Source organism: Mandrillus leucophaeus, unplaced genomic scaffold (assembly GCF_000951045.1).
Source record: "Mandrillus leucophaeus isolate KB7577 unplaced genomic scaffold, Mleu.le_1.0 Scaffold691, whole genome shotgun sequence".
Classification (NCBI taxonomy): domain Eukaryota; kingdom Metazoa; phylum Chordata; class Mammalia; order Primates; family Cercopithecidae; genus Mandrillus; species Mandrillus leucophaeus.
The window spans coordinates 1,540,425-1,560,217 of record NW_012107486.1 but is presented as its reverse complement, the minus strand read 5'-3'; the positions used below and the strand labels follow the sequence as shown (position 1 = coordinate 1,560,217).

The following is a 19,793-nucleotide window of genomic DNA, read 5'->3' as shown; positions in this document are numbered from 1 at the left end:
ACTCCTGTCCTTCTATCCACGACCCACTTCCAACAGGCCCTCGTTTTCAGGGGGACAGAGCCCACTGCCTGTTATATTTATTCATACCTCACAAAGTGTGTGTCAGCATAATTTCCATTTTATAAAAGGGGAAACTGGAGCTCAGAAAGGCTTATATTGAGGAATGCCTAACAGCAGCCTGTGCGCCGTCCATCTGGGACCCCGTGACTCACTCACCTCCTTAAATCCTGGGCTCTCTCTTCTTGGATCGTTGGCTCCTTGGCACCATGGTTGCCCCTGAGCTCAGGGTCCTTCTCCCCTTCAGTGGGCATGGCTTCATCCAGACTGCGTTCCTGGCTAGCAGACCTGCTCCGAGAGGCTGAGGAGGACTCCTTGCCTTCCGTCCTGACGCGGCGATGCCGGCTGCGCCGCTGGCTCTGCCTGTGCCTGGCCCGGTCCTCAAAGGTCACCACAGCCTCTCCTCCCCCCGCCTCCTGCTGAGTCGGGTCACAGTTCCCATGACAGGGCCTGGCCAGCCACGGCGGCTCCCGCTGGCCCAGGGACAAGGGGGTCCTCTGGTTGTCCAGGGCACTGGATCGGTCACCTCCATCCCCCTTGAGGGACCCCCCACGGCTGATGCGCTCCTCCTCGAACTTCTCCAGGGCCAGGCCCAGGGCCAGGCCCTCGATGGCCCTGGGTCTCCGATAAAGGCTGGAGTGGGTGTTGAGTGGGTTGAGGGAGCTGAGTGGGTTGAGCGGGTTCAGGGACGGCGCCTCCTCCCTGTTGAGGGCCTCCTGGCTGGACATCTGCATGTGCTTCCTCAGCTGGCTGGTGCGCTGCTCCCACACAGACATGTGGTGCCGGCGCCTCCGCTCCCTCCTGCCAAGGGGAAAGGGCAGGGCTGTGGTCAGAGCCTGAAAGCTGCAGGCAGGGAGGGTGGCCGCAGGGGCCATGTGAGAGGGCGGGACACATGGTGGGGGCAAATGGGAGCGCCCAGGACCTGCAGACAGGAAGCACAGAAAGATGCGAGGAGCAGGCGGGCCACACGTGAGGAGCTCATCGGGCAGGTGCCTCCCAGCCTGGGCACTTTCCACTCCAATCCCTGCTTTGCAGTAACTGAGGGGTGGGTAGGCATCAGCCCTGGGAGGGGTTCCAAGTCCCCAGGGCCTGCTGGGGCAGCAGTCCACAGGCTTACCACGTCTTCACTCCCCTGCTCTCCTTGCTTTCAGGGCGTCTGCTTGTACACACTCAATGGCCCTTGATTCAAGGTCAAAGGTCTTTCCTCCTCCTCTCCCCCTCAATCTCCCTTCCCTCTCAGGTTACAGCCTGGGACAATGAGGGCTGAAATGGTCAGATACCATTGAAGGGTGAGAAGAGTGCCAGGCAGACTTATTACAAAAAGTCTTGATACCACCCTCAAAAGTGAGAGTGCTATGAGTCTCTTTCACAATAGCTAATAAAAGCCACAGAAGGCTAAGTGCAGAGACCACCAGCAGCTCATACTCAAAACTGCGATTGAGCATTTCAGCCCAGGGGCCTAGAGGAGCATTCACGGGGCAGCAGAAACACATGAACACAAATGCAGGAGAGCACACGGGAGAGGGCTTGCTGGGCGGACGGGGAGTCACCTCCTCCCCACGCCTGTGCCTGTGGGCGCACACCTACAAACTGTGAAGGGGACACACAGATGTACCCACACGCACCCTCACTGAGGCCCACACATAGCTGTACACAACTGCCTACGTGAGAGGTACACCCACCAACACTAACACAACATATACCCATTCACAGGCCAGACTGAAGAGCGAAAAACACACAGGTCACATATGTAGACACACACTGATATAAGCACATGTTGAGAGGTGCAGAGGGCATATCCACAGATCATGTGAACAGAACACACACACACACACCAAGCCTCACACTGACATGCACACCCAGTGCCACTTTGTCTATGGCAAGGACAACGACACATTGTCCCACACCCACACGTAACCACTCACAAACACGCAAACTGGTACACACATACAGGTGGCTGCTGCGTGGCTCCCACATCGACATGTGGTGTCTTCTCCTTCTGTCTCTTCTGGGGAAGAAAAACGAACAGGTTCAGTTCACCCCAACCTCTAGGAACCTCAAGCCCCAGAGCCACCAGCGGATTTCTGGAGGGGGACACAGAGTCCTCTGCGTGGCCATCGGGTCTCCATGTGCCTGCTTGCCTTCTGTAGACTCCCCATGTTCGACTCTCCAATGCAGTGACTTTCAATTCCTTGCTATGTGCAAATACATGGATCTAGTTTTTGAAGCACACATGCAGAGCCACACAGGCTATGCCATTTCACACGATCCACAGCTCCAGATGCTCAAACACCATGCCCCACAGGCACGCAAACTTCCACCTACACATCCTTCAGATTCCTATTTTGGAAATCCAGTAGATGTTGCCGAGTAGTTTTCTTCCCCTCCCCCGAGTCATTTCTAGGGCTAGCATAGCACATTCATTGGGTGTGGCTCCCCAGCTCATGAGTCCTGTAGCAGACCCTGACCCAGCTTCACAAAACATGCAGGGGAGCAAGTGCTCTGCCATGCATGATGTCAAGGCTACAAAGTGGTCCATGGTCAGAGGCAGCACCATCTTTCCATAGGCCACCATCCACGTACTGCAGGATATGAGCAGTGACCTCTGCCTATGAGCAATGCAGAGGCCCTGGCCATAGGCCCTGTTCTATGTTCGGCAGGGCAGAGCACAATATTGACCTTCTAAGCCTTGTAGAGAGAAAACTCTCTTTCATATGCATATTGTGTTCTTACAAACACAAGGTTAGAATGGCGATGTATGAACTGTGCCCACAAAAACAGACGGGACGCCTGGTAAATAAGCTGTCAGCACAGGGTCAATGCTCAGCTAGAGGATGATACATCTGGGCTATCCTTGCAGTAAGCCTGCCCCAGTTACTGGCCTGATGAACTCAGTCCAGCCCGATGGGCCCTGCTTGGACCTGGGATGTTGGCAAATGCTGTTCCTCTCCTGATAAAGCTGATGCCCACCCACGGAGAACATGCTAGGCAAATTAATCCCCATCAACTACCATCTTTCACATGTCTGCAGAAGAGCCCCCACCCTCTGAGGGAGCAGAGGCAGTTGGTCTGAGGCCCACTCTGGGTGTATGGAAGATGCACAGTGCACATGTGTGTGGCTGCCCAGGAGCACCCACTGATGCAGACATCGTTGTGGAGAAGCCTGTGACCTCCTCAACTGAATACATCCCTCAGCATCAGTGGTCTGCAATGCAACAAGGCACAGGTGGGGGCAGGAGAGCCAAGAAGCATGGGTAGATACAAAAGTAGAAGCGTACGCTCTAGACAGGCAGCATGCACACCTGCTAGGAAAAGCACATCACACCATCTATTTGCAAATTCTCAAATATTCAAATACCAGCTATCCAGAAGCATGTGTGTAAGAGTGTATGTACGTGGAAGGATTCTCTCTCTCACATACACAAGCATGGGCATTCTCTCTACTCACATATGCACAGATTCAAACTTACATTCATACCTAAAATCATACAGAGAAGCATCCACATGTCTCCAACTCATATGAATGAGACCTTGTGTACACCCCACAATAGCCTTGTGGGATAGGAAGGGCAGGTGGCATTCTTCTCATTTCAAAGATGAGGAAACAGAGGTTCTGAGATCGGAGTGGTTGTCTCTCTGAGATCACAGAGTATATTAGTGAGAGAAATATAACTAGCACTCAGGCACTTTGGTTTTTAACAGTGCTTCTTCTGTGTTTCCCCATGGACAGCCATGTTTGCACTTAAAGTGTAGTCCGAAATCAGCAGTTTCGCCTTAACACCCAAGCAGGGCATGAACACCTGAGCAAGGCATACACGACTGAGCAGAGCATACACACCTGAGCAGTGTACGCACACTGGTGCAGGGCACACACACCTGTGCAGAGCGCACACACACCTGAGCAGGGCACATACACCTGAGCAGTGTACACACATCTGTGCAGGGCACACACAGCTGAGCAGGGCACACACACCCGAGCAAAATGCACACACACCTGAGCAGGGCACACACACCCGAGTAGGGCACATACATCTGAGCAATGTACACACATCTGTGCAGGGCACACACAGCTGAGCAGGGCACACACACCCGAGCAAAATGCACACACACCTGAGCAGGGCACACACACCTGAGCAGTGTACACACATCTGTGCAGGGCACACACACCTGTGCAGGGCACACACACCCGAGCAAAATGCACACACACCTGAGCAGTGCACACACACCTGAGAAAAATGCACACACACCTGAGCAGTGCACACACACCTGAGCAGGGCACACACACCCGAGTAGGGCACATACATGTGAGCAATGTACACATATCTGTGCAGGGCACACGCAGCTGAGCAGGGCACACACACCCAAGCAAAATGCAGACACACCTGAGCATTGTACACACACCTGAGCAGAGCACACACACCTGTGCAGGGCACACACACCTGGGCAGAGGACACACACCTATGTAGGACACACACACCTGAGCAATGTAGACACACTTGTGCAGGGCACATACACCTGAGCAGAGTACTCACACGAGCCGGGTGCACACATCTTTGCAGGGCACACACATCTGTGCAGGGTACACATACCTGAGCAGAGTGCACACAGCTGAGCAGGGCACACACACCTGGAGGTGGCTCACACCAGCAACACCAACCTCACAGCACATGTACAGCACCAAAGCCCGGGTGTCTGCTGGTCTTGGATGTTTGCAGCACCTCCTTCTACCTCGCTGTGCCCTGATGCACACTCTGCTCAATTCCCACGGCCCTGCCGGTGCCTACCCACATTTCATTCATTCTTTCATTCCAGAAATAGTGAGTTTCTACTCTGGGCCAAGCATCGTCCCAACTCACATCTCTCTAAACCCACTTCTCCCCCAGGCTTCCTCATCTCAGTAAATAGAACCACCCACTCCTAAGTGGCAGCCAGGCCTACCCATCCACATTTTTGGATACCTGTGTGTATGTGTTTTTAACCCAAACTCATGAGTTCAGGGAAGGTGGAGCAGAAATTACTCAAGGCCCAGAGAATATTCCAGAGAGGAATATTCCCTATCGATCTTTGGCATTTCCCTATCAACTTTTAACAATTTGGAAGGGAATTTTTTTCTCTCACTCACAGAAGAGGGATCCAAGGGCCAGGCCTTTAGTTTTAAAAGGCAAAGGCAAGATGATGGCCGTGCATGGAGGGAGGTCCCCCCTCCACACGCACACAACCCTGGCACGCCCCACAAGGCAAGAAGAGGCTGCTGGGAGCCATTTACCGGAGCTCTAGCCAACCAAAGGCTCCTCCCTTACTAGCTTCAAGTAACAATGACAGGGTCATTGCCAGGATAGACTTCCACCCCCTTGGGGGTCTCAGACCATCCCACAGATGCCCCAGCACCACTCACCACTCACACAGTCCTCATGCAGGCCTGGACGCAAACAACAGGAGTTATGTGGTTCTACAGTCACTTCCTAGCCTCTCCTTCCACACCTCCCCGTCTCACCATGCAGACACCAGGCCACGCAGGGCCCAGGCCGACTGCCTGTAGCTCTACCACAGGTCCAGGCTGGCCCCCTGAAGCAGTAGACTCACCACTCTCCTTTATCACCTCCTGTTCTCTCCCTAGTCCACTTCAACTGGGTTCTGTTCCAACCTGGCCATAGAAATGGCTCTTGTAAGGTCACTAACAGCTTTCATTTTGCCATATGCAATGGTCCCTTTTCTGTTCCTTATTGTATGTGATTTTTCTACAGTATGCAGCACTGGCACCTACTCCTCCTTCCTGCAGAGTCTTCCCTCACAGGTTTCCAGCATACTATGCCTCCTGTTCTTTCTCTTGCCTCCTAGCTATACTCCCTTGGTCTCCGTGGCTAGTTTCTCCTTGTAGCAGGATCACTGTCAGCCTCTGTCCTCAGCAGCTAGGTCTCTGGGATACCTGACCCATACCGATGACTTAAATACCATCTAAACGCGAATAACCTCTGCCAATCATTGTTTTAATTCTGACTTTTCTGAGCTCCTGCTGCAGGTAACCAATAGCCTATTCAACACTTGGATGCCTTAGAAGAATCTCAAAATGAACTTTAGATTTCCACCGGTTTCCAAGGATCCAGTAACTACCACCACCCCGCAACCCGCTGCTTAGTCTGCAAAACCTTAAAACCTGGGATCAATTTTTGTTTCTTCCCTTTTATTCATCCTCACCCCTGCCACATTGAATCCATGAGCTCATCCTATTGGCTCTCTCTCCAAACTACAGACTGAATGGGATTACTCATGTCCTCCATTTCCCCCACCCTAGTCTAAACCCCCATCACCTCTGCCCTACTTTACTCTGAGAGCTGGCTCTTTCCCTGCCTCCACTCTGGCCCCTACAGTCCGTTATGCTCCATAGAACAGAGTGACCTTTTTAAAAGTGTAAATCATATCCTATTCATCCTTCCACTTGAGGTCCTCCTGTGATTTCAGCCAGAATAAAAGCTAAATTCTTCCACCTGGACTTTAAGGACCTCAGAGTCGGCCCCGTCCCCTCCCCGGCTCTGTCTCTATCTCCCCTCATTAATTACACATCAGCCACACTGGACCTTGCTGGGAACACTCTTCCTTCAAAATGTCACAGGACTGTCATCTACACATTTAGGTCTCTGCTTAAACAGCTCCCCCTCAGAGAATCCCTTCTGGCTTGACATAAGCTGCTCCCACCCAGCTCCTGTACTTCTCCACTATAGGACCCTGTTTCATTTACTTATAGCACTTGTCACTATCTGAAATGATGTGCGTGTTTATTATCTATCTTGCTCACTGCGTATTCTCAGGAACAGTTCCAGTATGGAGTAGGTGCACTCCTGCAACCAATAGTTTTGTGAGTTGATGAATTGGCTGTTAGCACAGGAGCTCAGTGATCAGTGAAGGGGGCAGCTGACTCACTCGATCGAAGGCATGTTGGGTGCAGACATCGGGCTGACCTCCTTGGCCTTCTGCAGTGCATGTTTCTGGTTGAAGGCCTCTTCTTCCTCCTGTTCATCCTAGACACAAAGCAGAGATAGCTTTGCTTGGGATCCCCAGGAAGGAGAGTAGCTTCCCTTGGCTCTCCTAAAGAAGAGTTCTGAATACCAAGTGAAGTCAGGAAGACACAGGAAGAGGATAAACAAGGTAGCGAGATGTTAGGTTGGCTCGGAGACTTCTGATGGCCAGAGGCCAGGCCCCTTGGGAGTCAGGAGCCTCACTGCTCCGGCATGGCCAGCAATCCTTGTCTCCATCCTGGAGTCATCCACGGGCTGCTCATGAGAACCAGGTGAAGTCTACCCCAACCCATAGTCCTCAGTGGAGCTGGCCTATGGCTGTGGAGGTCAGTGGCAGGAGCTGACACTTCTCAGATGTCCTACAGTGTCTAGAAGTGATGGAGCAGGGGCCTTCCAGGCAAGGACCCCGCCGAGTAAAGTGCCGAGGCTGAGCACCCCATTGCAGTGTCTTCCCTGCACAGCTAAGTGGGTGCTTAGGCAGAGCTCTCATCCCTTCAAGCAGCATTCCTACAAGCATCCCCTCTGTGATGAACCCAAAGAAAACCAGCTCAGGTAAAAGGATTAGAGCTGATAAGAGCACATACATCTTCAGAGCATGCTATGGTTTTCACAGACATTATTTTACTTGATCCTCACAGTAATCACGTGAGGTACACAATGCAGATATGGCATTCCTGCCTCACGCATGAAGAAACCGATGCTAATGGAGATCAGGAGTCCAAGCCAAGCCAGCATAGCCAGTGGCAGGTGTGGGACTCAGACCCAGTTTCTCAGCTACTTAAAGCTGGTATTTTTCCTACCATATAGGCGGATAATAAGACCCTCAAGGATGTAGAAAGAACATCAGAGAACGCATGGAAGAAGCTCAGAAACGTCAGCAGGATGCTATGCACTTCTGTCCAAAACCAAATTGACACTCTCTGTGGAGAAAAGGGTATTTACTCATCTCTGTAGACCATCCCACTGCTGTTAATATTGCCTCCCCATACTGGGGAAATTAATCAGAGAAAAGAAGGGAACAGTTCTGTGAAAATTTCCCAGAACTGTATCTGGGAAATTTAGTATCTGGCTTCATTGAAATTTCCCCAAAATGACCTTGGCCACTGGAATATCCCAATAGCCATAGCCCAGGAACTGTGATGGCCCTGATCTCTCTCCTACCAAAACCCAGAAGGGTTAAGTCATGTGATTCAGGTCACACAGCCATAGGTTGCAGTAGCAGAGGTGGAACTTAAAATCAGGGCTCTAGAATTTTCCTGACTCTCCATGATAATCCTGGAAAGGACTCCTTTGAGGGCTCATAGAAATTAAGATGTTATTTTTTGTGTTCCTTGAGGCCCCCTAGGTGAGGTTGAGGCTCACCAAACTCAATAAAAGTGAACCAGGCTTCCATCATCGGTGTGTGGCTATCCAACTGTCCAGAAGTTTCCAGAAAGGGCCTTCTTGGCAGGCCTAAGTCAGACAATGTAGACTTTTGGAGAGAGTTCCAAAACCCAGAGGGCACCCAGTGGCACTAGAGAAACATCAGATCCCCAGAGAACAATGCTTACCTTGGTCAGCTCCTGGGCGTTGGCCAGGTTATCTACAGCGATAGCCAAGAACACATTTAGTAGCGTGTCTGGGGTGATGAATTAAGGATGGGCAAATAAGAAAAGCAAAAGTCTTCAGCAAGGCTGAGAGGCCACCTAATGATCTTTCCTGCCTGGGACACTAACAGGAACAGAAGCTACCCTGAAGAGTCACTTAAGCAGGGGCTGTGGGAACAGACAGGGAGATACTGTACAACTGTTGAAAGGAGAAAGAGGGTATTTCTTCCTTCCTTCCACATATCATCTCTTTACCCAGGATAAAGAAATACCTGAATCAAACCATCTGGGGGCCAGATGGGGTGAGGAGAATTACCATACTGTGAAAAGTTATTATTTGGTCTTTAACTATGTATCCCAGCATACAACTCTTAAAATCCTTAGAAACTCCAAAGTGATATCTGGTAGCCCCTAGGTAGCTTCTGGACGGGGGCTGGTCACCAAACCAAGGCATGATTAGAGGGTTGGAACTTTCAGCCCTATCTCCCCAACCTCCAGGGAGGGGGGAGGGACTGAAGGTTAAGTTGATCATGAATGGCCAATGGCTTAATCAATCATGCCTATGTAATGAAGACTCCATAAAAATCCAAAAGGACAGGGTTCAGAGAGCTTCTGGATAGCTGAACATGTGGAGGTTCCTGGAGACTGGCACTCCCGGAGAGGGCATGAAAGTTCTGTGCCCATCCCCAATGCCTTTCCCTCTGCCTCTCTTCAACTGTATCCTCTGTAATATCCTTTATAATAAACTGGTAAATGTGTTTTCCTGACTTCTGTGAGCCACTCTAGCAAATTAACTGAACCCAGGAAGGGGGTTGTGGGAACCCCAAATTATAGCCTTCAAAACACAGGTAAAGTAACCTGAGGCATGCAATTGTCATTGTAAGGCAGTGGCAGTTTTGGGGATTCAGCCCTCAATCTGTGGGATCTAATACTCTCTCCAGGTAGATAGCATCAGAATTGAATTAGAGGACACCAACTAGTATCTGCTGCAGGATTGTTTGCTTGGTGAGTAAAAAAAACCCACACATTTGGTTACAGAAGTCTTCTGCATTGATTGTTGATGAGTAAGGGAACAGAAAAAGCACTTTGAATTTGTTCAGCCACATTCAAAAGGTCTTTAGACAGCTGTGGCCTCTACCCATAGCAATAACAACTAAGAGAATCACTGAACAAGATGTGCAGGGAGCCCAGTGTGGGAGCTCATCTGCCCATTCTGGGAGGCTGAAATTGAATCCTATCTAGGCCAATGGGCGTCACACCATTCTGTCCTTAAAGACAAAAAGAATGAGATTCCACAGCCCCTGTTACTGAGCATCTCCCAATAATGAGATGCTAACTTCTCCCGTTCTTCTTGTGAGGGTCCTGAAGGGTTCCACATTTCATTTAACAAAATGTCACACAGCAGACATGATTCACTATGAAATATATTCCTATGCCATACTCTAGGGCCTGAAGTCTCAATTTCCAACTGTCTTCAAAGCCTATGTGTTGTGGAACATAGAACTGTTGTAGCATCAAAGTCCAGCTCTGACTACCCCCAGATATCAGGACAATTATTATGCCATTGGGACACATGGGGCTTCCATGACTGTGACTCACTACCTGGTGTTCTTTTCATGAGTTTCTCATGTTGAGCTTCTAGTCAGCTCCAACCTCTAGATGTTTTCAGGGCAGAAAACTTAAAAGAGCATGTCTAGTCTATGAAGCTATGGAAAATGCAAAAATACACCTGCATCCCATGGTTCTCCCTTTTTATTCTACTAATCCCAATTCATGGCCAACCCCACTCCCCAAAAGCATCTAACAGTTGTATAGAAGTTTGCAATTATAAATCACATGCAAATAAATTGTCTCATTTAGTATTCACCACTAACAAAGGAGATAAATATTATTATCCTCCTTTCAGTTGTAAAAAAATAGAAGCTTGGAGTGATTAAGTAACTTTCCCAAGGCCACACAGCTGATACACAGAGTTGCTGGGATTAAAACCTAAATCTCCTGGTCTAGATCTTGTGATTGGATAGGGCACTGGAGTTAGATGGAACTGGACTTTAGTCTCCCTTTACAATTTAATAGTTATTTTACTCGAGATTTTTTTTTCTCCTATAAGGATTAAATAGTGCCTATGAAGCACTTAGTTTAAGGTCTCACGTATAGCCCAAATACAGTACATATTTGCTAGAATTAGCAGTAATGGCCTTAATCCTAATGCTAATGTTTTGAGATCTTACTATGTGGCAGGCTTTGTTCTACATTAGCATGTAATTAATTCATTAGTGGTATAATGTGCCTATTTCAGCCTACAGTGATCTCTGCTTTGTCTAATGTTGTCCAGCTCATAGTACCACCAACCATTCAATGTAACAGTCTCCTATGTTATTCTTTGCATACATGACAGATTTGGATAATACTCTATCTTGTTTATGTTTGTATTCTTTACCCAACTAGTACATGAAGTCCTTCAGATCAGGATCCTTATTTACTTTAGTACACCAAACAATGTCCACGCCCTTGTCCCATCAACCCAAGCTCTAGCACCACCACCACCAATACCTCCTCAAATGCTGGTCCAGGAAGGCGGGCAGCTTGAGGAGGTACATCTTAAAAAGGATACAGTTGCCAAACAAGGTAAGCACAATGAAGTAGATGGCAGACCACATGCCTGAGCTGACCCCGCCCTGGGAGCGGATCCCATTGTACATCACCTCATTCCAGTCCTCACCCGTCAGGATCTACACAAAGCAAATGACAGGCACATCAGAAACCTGGGCTGGTGGAGAAAATGGGGTCAATACCAAGGGCAAATTCTGGGCCTGGGTCTTTTGCATCTACCCCTTTGCTTGACCATCCTGCCAGGGAGTTAAAAAAAAGTCCCATAAATAATCCTAAACTTTCTTTTGATATGGAAGAGAATTTTAGACACTGAAAATGGAAGGAGAGCATCAAAGGGAAAGGTTCTGTTCCTCCAACTACAGAGTGTCTCCCACCTTCAGTTTTGCAAGGTCCTTGTGGAAATCACACAGATCAGGTGGTCTGGTCATTACCTAACTGTCCTCAGAGCTGCCCAGATACAGGGTCTGGAACAGCAGCAGGATTGGAAAGAGCCTTGTGAGCTGCAGTTCAGGAAACTTGGGTTCTGGTCCAACCTCAGATTCTGGCCAAATAGTATTTTTCTTTAGGTCTAAGATACTATCAATTTTGAATTTTCCCCATGATTTAAACAGTTGAGTTTTGGGGGAAGCAGGGGTGGAAAAGAGACCTTGTTAAATAAACACCATTTAATGGATACCTCGTTAAATGGGTTAGAAGATGTCCCTAGATTTCAGAAAACCATAGATGTGATTCTTGGCTGAATGCCTCAGACTCAATGTCTCCTGCAAACTCACAGGTGTGGGAGAAGGACAGTGAGATGGTCCCAACAGAGCTCTCTTATTATTGGTAAGAACAAAGCCACAGAAGTTCTAGGGATTATTGTAGTAGTGACCGCTCAACTAGAAAGAGTGTCTCACTCCCCTGGGAGGAGCCTGGAAAGGAAAAGCAGAATTATCCTGAAACTCATCCTTGTCTTGCAGTGTGCAGTCCAAGGGACCTCATGCAGCACTTGTGAACCGTCAGCTGGCCTCATACCTGGAACACGGTCATGATGGCTGCAGGGAAGGTGTCAAAATTTGCTGAAGGAGTCCCATCATTAAAGTTAAACCTGAAAAAAAAAGTAGAGAAAAGAATGGAATGAAAATCTCACATACCAAGTTTTTCATTCCCCAAGATCACAGTTTTCATCACGTCTTTTCCCCTTTCTTCTACAGCCCCCTTCTTCCCTACTTTTTCCCCATTCCACATAACTTATAAAGACTGTAACAATGACTACTACTGATGAACTATGCACTTTGAAGGATGTGCCCATGCTGCACATTTCAGGGACAGCACCAAAGAAATGGGTCCCCGGAACGAGAACCCTGTACAGCCTGAAAGTAATAAAAGCAGAGATGTTTACTCCACATATGCACGCACTCGGTGGTCAATTCAGGCCATGGGCAAAGGCAGACAGGATAGTAACATGGTGATCGAGTTAATATTAGACCCTGGCCTAACACAGGCTAGGACTGGGTTTTGAGCCTCCTTTGGATGGAAAGCTTCTGAGCACTTACCTGCCACCAAATAACTGCATTCCTAGGAGAGCAAAGACAACGATGAAGAGGAAGAGGAGGAAAAGTAAACTGATGATAGACTTCATTGAGCTCATCAAGGAGACCACCAAATTCCGCAGGGAAGCCCAATACCTACAAAACCCAGACAATGTGACAGCTGTGAACACTGCATACCAAGTTAGCCCCCAAGCCCAGCTCAGCATCTGCCTGGTAGTCTATGAAATAACCTGCATTTGTATATCTGTAGGAAGTAAAGAGGGCAGCAACCTATTGCTCCCCTTGGGAATGTGGCACCATAGATATTTTTGGTTTAATCTTTGGAGAAGAAGGAAGAGCTAAAGAATAGAGAAGGGGTGGGGCAGGGAAGGGATACTTTCCTCCTAAGGGGGAAAGAGAAGATGGAAGAAAATATAAGGCAGAGAAAAGGTTCTACTCTCAAAGTCATTGGGAAAAGTCCAAATTCTGCTCACTTACTTGGTTATTTTAAATATTCTTAGAAGCCGGAGGGCTCGCAAGACACTGATTCCAAAAGACGTACCAGGTCTGAAGATTGCCCAGACCACTTCAAAGATACTGCCCACTGTGACCTAGAGAGGCAATGCCAGTCACAGTGAGAGGAGGAGGAGGAGAAGAAGAGGGGGCATTCTAACGCCCAGCACACAATCAACAGCTCTCAGTGGGGGATGGGGGAATAAAAACTCTCCTCTCCCACCAGCCCTACCTTCAGTAAAACTACCTATGTGGGAAGCTGCCACCTCTCTCCCATTGCTCTTCAATCCCCTTCCTAACTTTAATCCTTCATATTGTAGATTGGCTTACTGACTCCTGTCCTTGGTGAAAACTACAACAGCCAGTTGCTGCTTCTGCTGCTCTGACAAAGGAGTGGTACTCAAAACAAAGAAACTGATTTGGATTAGTACAAGTTTCATCTCCATACAGAAATCTCAGAGAAGGTCTACATTCTCTCATCATCCTAAAATTCAGTGCTAACAAGAACGTTTCGGTCCTTGATATAATAAATATCTCTCAGTCACAGAAGTCTTGCATCCCGCAATGTGACAGTTCATGGTGATGTAGGATCTGATTGCTACAAGATGCAGCAATTGCAGATGAACATTTCAATTTCCTTTTATTTTAAATATGTATTTATTGAATGTCCACTATGTTCTAGATATTGTGCTAGGAGAAACAACAACTATTAATCCCGAGAGTAATGCCGAAAGGTACGGACACAAAGAAACTAAGGTTAAAGTGATCTCTCACTAGCTGCTATGCCTGAAAATTGCCCATACTCAGAACCATATGCTCCAAGTTAAAATGTAGATTAGCAAGTGCTCGAAATCTTTAGCACCTAACTGAAGCTTTGGCAGAAAAAGTAGTGGGATTGGCACAAAGAGAAGTGGTTCAGGAGCCCAAAGTTCTGCGACCCAATTCTGCTGCTAACTGGGTATATGAACTTGGGCACGGGAGCTTCTATTTATTCTTGTGTAAGTGGGAAGGCTAACTCCTGAAATGTAATATAGTTCACAGGACTCCTGTAAGCGGCAGGGGACAAAAATAAAAGATATGTGAAAGCACCTTGAAGTGTTAGCACAATGTATACATTTAGATATCCATACTATGTAGAAAGTAAACAGCTGACTGAGAGATTCTCTGTGGGGACTTGCTAATATAAGAGTGTGTGTGTATGTGTTTGCGTGAGGGTCTATCTAGATAATTATCCCAATTTTAAACTGAAGTAGAAAAACAAATACATAAGCTTCTCTTTCCTATGGAACCACCTCTAGAATCAAGTCCTCTGTCCTTCTCAGGCTTCCCCCAAGATAATAAGTGGTTCAAAAGTCTGGCTATGGGTAGCTTTGTAAACTCTCACGGAGCTATACACTTAAGTGTACCCTTTATAATGTATGTGTTACATTTTAATAAAAATATTGAAAATTAAAGAGCTTAGAAAAACAAACAAACCTTGCATGGGAAGGATTCATTCACTTCTGAATTCCCTTTAGCTAATCTTATCGATTCTCGTTTTATATATTCTGATTTCAGTACCTCATGCTGAGTAAGGAGCAAGCTGCTTATCTAAAACCAGGGCCTATCAACACAAAGCAGGAGCACAGGCAGGCTTCCGATGACTTACCCCGAAATCAAAGCAGTTGAATGAAGAGTGAAAATAAAGGCGAGGCCCCATGCCATACATCTTCAGGGACATCTCCAAGAGGAAGAGTCCCAGAAACAGAAATTCTGCATAGTCTGGAAGTATTAAAAGTAGAGCATTGGTTCCACATGTGGGGTGGGCTCAGGCACTTCTCAGCTAACACACCCACTTACAGAGCAGCTCACAAAAACACATGTCGGGACATTCGGTGGCCATATCAGGCCAGGGCTGGGCAGAGCCTAATGACGTCTGAGTACCCTCTGACCCAGGCTGAGTCCCAGGCGCACTCAACAGATCAGCATTGCTCTCTTTCAGTAGGCAGGCCTGTCACTGGCCTTTATATGGTAGAGGGCCCTCAGAGGGCAAAGAGAGGACTTACTATGGCTTTGATCAAAGGGCTGGATTCCTCCCCACACACCCAGCAGGGACAGGCCCCTGACCCTCACTTATGCCCAGTGGCAGTCTAATCTGGAGCTGACCTATCAGCTCTTCTTCTGGTCTATTTGAGATCTCCATTGCCCTGAGAACTTCCTGCCCAGGATTTCAGTAATCAAAACTCCCGATCATTGAGCCTCCTTAAGAAAGGAACTGAAGGCTTTGTGGTACCCAAAAGTATAATGCTATGCTATCTTGTTGATTCATCAGCAATGATCTGTTTACCTAAAGAATGAAAGCTGGAAACAGTCATGAGATACTCCAGCCCCCTTGAGGATGATGTGGCCTCCCTCACAGTGTGAAGAGGTAGAACTCCTCCTAGCAGGGTGCTTTGCTCTCTTGCGTTCACACACACACCAAGCTGCCCCACATGGGGACCAGCAGAGGAGGCTTTAGAGAGAGGCTTTACTTACAGAGGAGGTGGGTGAGCCACTGGGGCTGGTTGTGATGGACAATGGCCACACAGGCAGTGTTGAGTGCTACAAGGCTCAGCACAATCCAGTAAAACACCTGGGATTTAACCATGTGGCGAATGGAGATGCGCAGAAGCCTTTCCTTGTGCCGGAAATAAGAGACCCCGTCTACCTTTGCACTTTTGATACTGGCTCGGGCCAGAGGTGTGCCTAAGGGGAGAAGTAAGGAAGAAGAATGAGGCTGCAAAATATCCTGTGGTCATCCTCCACGGCCAGGGAGCATTCGAAGGACAAGATGGGCTGCTCTAGTCCAAGGCAAGGTGACTGCCACATTGCAGGTCTAGGGAATCCCCATCTTATGGGCTCAGTAGTTTCTACAGGCAGTGAACCTGTTTTTCCTCTCTGGGCACTCTCAGTCCTAAGAAATGGAAAGATTCCCCAGGCAGGACACCAGCGTCTTGAATCTTAATAGGATCGTGTTTATGTTTGCAACAGATTGGGCTTCTCTCTGCCCTCTCCTTTTAAATAGCTTCAAGCACTACAATCCTTTTGCTGCATTGGTAGTATTTCTACTACTGGTGGCACAAAACAGCAAGGAGCTTTGTAAGTCTCTTCTGCTTTTGAGGATGGAACAAGATTTTTCCCTTTTTCTGGGGAGGAAAAACCTGCCATCAGCCAGAATCTCTAGGAGCACATGAGATGGAACCCCTAATATTAAAGAATTGCCAATCAGAATTAGTTTTAAGTGAAGCAAATGGCTTCAAGATCTCACATCCATGTCCCTGGAAGCAACAGGTCCTCAGGATCCTTTGAACAATGTCCCAAAGTGGTGATTCTCATCATCACTCCCAGGAGAGGGAGGATACCTCTGCAAATGGAATACATCTGCCACACCTGAAAAACTTGGGTTGGATTCTTAGCCCTAAATCCCATGTTTCATGTGAACAGTATCCCCAGGTCTTTTTTTTTTTTTTTTTTTTTAACAAATCATTGTAATCTAGATTCCATTTCCACCCTTTTCCTTAATTACATTCATAAATTCTGGACTGTTTGGATTCTTTCCCTCCTTGTGGTGCTTCTCAAAAGATAGGATCTTCCTTTTCATGGGCGATCAGAGAAGTAAAAGATCTAACTGGATCCACTCACCCACAGAGGAGATATCAACACAGTGCTCATCGCTGGAGTCTCGGGTCATGGCCTCTGTCCGGCTCCTCTTGATGGTTGCCCTTCGAAGCACTGCACCAGGGAAAGGGAAGGCCAGTGAGAGGCCACAAGTACACACAGACCATTCTGGACAAAACTTTGAGGAATGCAGGCAAGAGGCCTTGTTTGAGGTCCCTGTAGCATTGGCATCTATCTGCCTTTAATACCTGAGCCAGGGTAAGAGAAATCAAGGACGTCTACTAGACCACAAATGCTGTGCTCACCAGCACCTCCTGCAACACAAGGGCTCTGGAAGCCATGCTAGAGCCTATCTAAATGCAGAAGGTAAACAGGCACTCTGTATCCATCTGAACTGGCTCTTCACCCACAATGCCACTTCCTGGTAATGAAAGTGGTCTCAAGGTGACCCCCACACATTTTAAGAGAAGGTCCCTTTAGATAGCAGTGGTTGTAGGATGGCCTTTTCCTCACTCAGTATCAATCACATGCCCTGGAACAAAGCAACTCTTGGGTTTCATTTTCATCACTTTAAAAGGCATTTAAATCTGTGACTCAATTCCCTTCATTTTAAAGCATGAGGGATTTTATGACAGAAAGACTCTCATTTCAAATCCCAGAGCACCGTCTTTTATTTCTTTCTCCCCTTTTGATCAAGAGAGATTGCCATCGCCGAAGAGGGAGCAAATGCAACTGGAATAAGGCGTCAGAACATTTCCTTACCTTCTAAGGCAGATGTTCCAGCATTTTTATTTTCTTCAGCGAGCATGACTTCCTCTATATGGAAACAAATGGTTTGGTAAATTATCTGTAAATGCCAAATTATTCTGCAAGATGAAAATCCCTCAGGGACAGCTCCAGCTTAGGGCAACAGAGAAAGAGAGCAGAGTTCAGAGCCTGTCACAGGCACCAGCATCAGAAAGAAAGCAGGTGTCACAGAGGGTGCACAGAGAGCTCCTGAGAACAGAAAGGAAGCCTCAGGGAGGGGGTGCTTGGGGTAACAATCCACTCTGTGTCTGATACCCCTGTTCAGGAGGATACCTGTGAGAGGAGAAGAAGAGGCTAAAATCCTTCACAGGAATGAAAAATTTCTGTTTTTGTTTTTAATTCCACCCAGCTTCCTGTCTTTCCTAACTCCTTGAACTTCTAGCAGCAAGAGCTTCCTTAGCTTCTCTTGCCAGTGGCCATTGGTCATAACATCTATACCCTCATTCAGGAGCTGAGCCCACGTTTTGGGCTTTAGTCTATGTCTCTGAGGAGGGGTCAGAGGAAGAGATGCCCAAAGGTCCTCGGAGACAGGATGAGGGCTTGTGGGCTTCCTCCTGTCCCCATTGTGTCCATCCTTTCTTGGTTTACCACAGCCTGAGCCAAAGAGGCTTGGGCCAATCATGAATTTTTCCCTAAGATAAAATAAAAAGTAAGTATTTGGTTTTTGTCTCTGGTTCCTGGCAGTCTTTCGTATGCTAATGAAATGACTCATGGAGGAGAGAGGGGCCCCATAGGTTAGAGGAAGTAGCTTGTAGCCAGAACAAACAGCCACAGGACTGGAGGCTAGAACTTTCAGCCTCTCCCTACTCCCACTTCTAGGGAGGAGGGGGCACTAGAGATGAGTTTAATTGCCAATGGCTCATGGTGTAATCGAGCATGACTATGTAATGAAATATCCATGAACCCCCCTAAATGTTGGGGTTCAGGAGGCATCTGAGTTGGTAAACACATCAATGAGCTGGGACGGTGGCGTTTCCAGAGAGGACACGAAACTCTGTGCCCCCCACCCCCATCCCCTGCCCTATACACCTCTTCCATTGGGCTGTTCCTGAGTTGTATCCTTTATAACACAGTATGGTTTTTCCAAAGTTCTGTGAGTCATTCTAGCAAATTACTGAACCAGTGGGGAGTGGGGCGGGGGGAGGTTGTGGGAACCCCAGATTTGTAGTCAGCCAGGCAGATATGCTGGTTGCCTGGAGACCCCACTTTTGGCTGCCATCTAAAGTGGGGGCAGTCCTATGGAACTTTAACCTGTGGGGTCTGTGCTAATTTGAGGTAGTATTTAGTGTAGAATTTAACTGATTGTTGAACACCTAGTTGGTGTTAGAGAACCAAAGGACTGGTTGATGATGAAATAATATATTTGCTTATTGGAGTTCTAAAACAACACCACACAGTCCCCTGTATTCTTCCCTCTTGGTGCCCCCAGGAGCAGTCCCATACTCTACTGAGGTGTCATCATCTGAAGGGGAATATTTTCTACTAAGACTTGTTGGACCAAACCTCACTAGCATCCCTCCAAGTGCACCAACAAAATAGCCTTTCTCTCCCAAGTCTGGTGGGATCCTGCATGCCCTATGAGGAGTGATGGGATGAGTTTTGAGCCCAACCCACAGGCCAGGGAGCTGGAGGCCTCAGTAAACATTCCCTAAGATCCCAGCTGCTGGGGGAAAGCTAGCCTCAGACCCTACTAAACAATGGTTTAATTTAAACATAAACACTTTTAACAAGTAAAAGGACAGTAGGAGAGGTTAAAGTCATTACCATAATTCCAGCTGCAGATAAAACTGAGAGTACATAATGTATTTCCTAGGGAGGCGAACATGTTAAGGCTGGGATAGTACTCATAGGACGGCCATTATTACCAAGTCATAAATGTTGACTTTCTTTTTTAAGTATAGCCTCTGGCTAAGTTAATAGGTTAAGTGCTATTGGTGAGGTAGTCCTGCCTGCAGACATAAAGGGGTAACAATCCACTCTGTGTCTGATACCCCTGTTCAGGAGGATACCTGTGAGAGGAGAAGAAGAGGCTAAAATCCTTCACAGGAATGAAAAAT

At 47.7% G+C, this 19,793-nt stretch overlaps 1 protein-coding gene across 1 annotated transcript in view; it reads right to left on the bottom strand.

The window, feature by feature from the left end:
• Positions 1-19,793, bottom strand: part of CACNA1E (calcium channel, voltage-dependent, R type, alpha 1E subunit) — a 424,230-nt gene that overhangs the window by 69,530 nt on the left and 334,907 nt on the right. The window contains exons 12-23 of the mRNA XM_012002628.1: positions 17,692-17,745; positions 16,954-17,043; positions 15,808-16,017; positions 14,942-15,054; positions 13,279-13,391; positions 12,805-12,936; positions 12,284-12,356; positions 11,271-11,388; positions 8,621-8,688; positions 6,976-7,073; positions 2,009-2,065; positions 217-858 (exon numbers count right to left, since the gene is read on the bottom strand). Coding sequence (XP_011858018.1) covers positions 217-858; positions 2,009-2,065; positions 6,976-7,073; positions 8,621-8,688; positions 11,271-11,388; positions 12,284-12,356; positions 12,805-12,936; positions 13,279-13,391; positions 14,942-15,054; positions 15,808-16,017; positions 16,954-17,043; positions 17,692-17,745 — 1,768 coding nt within the window. The remainder of the gene's footprint in view (positions 1-216; positions 859-2,008; positions 2,066-6,975; positions 7,074-8,620; positions 8,689-11,270; positions 11,389-12,283; positions 12,357-12,804; positions 12,937-13,278; positions 13,392-14,941; positions 15,055-15,807; positions 16,018-16,953; positions 17,044-17,691; positions 17,746-19,793) is intronic.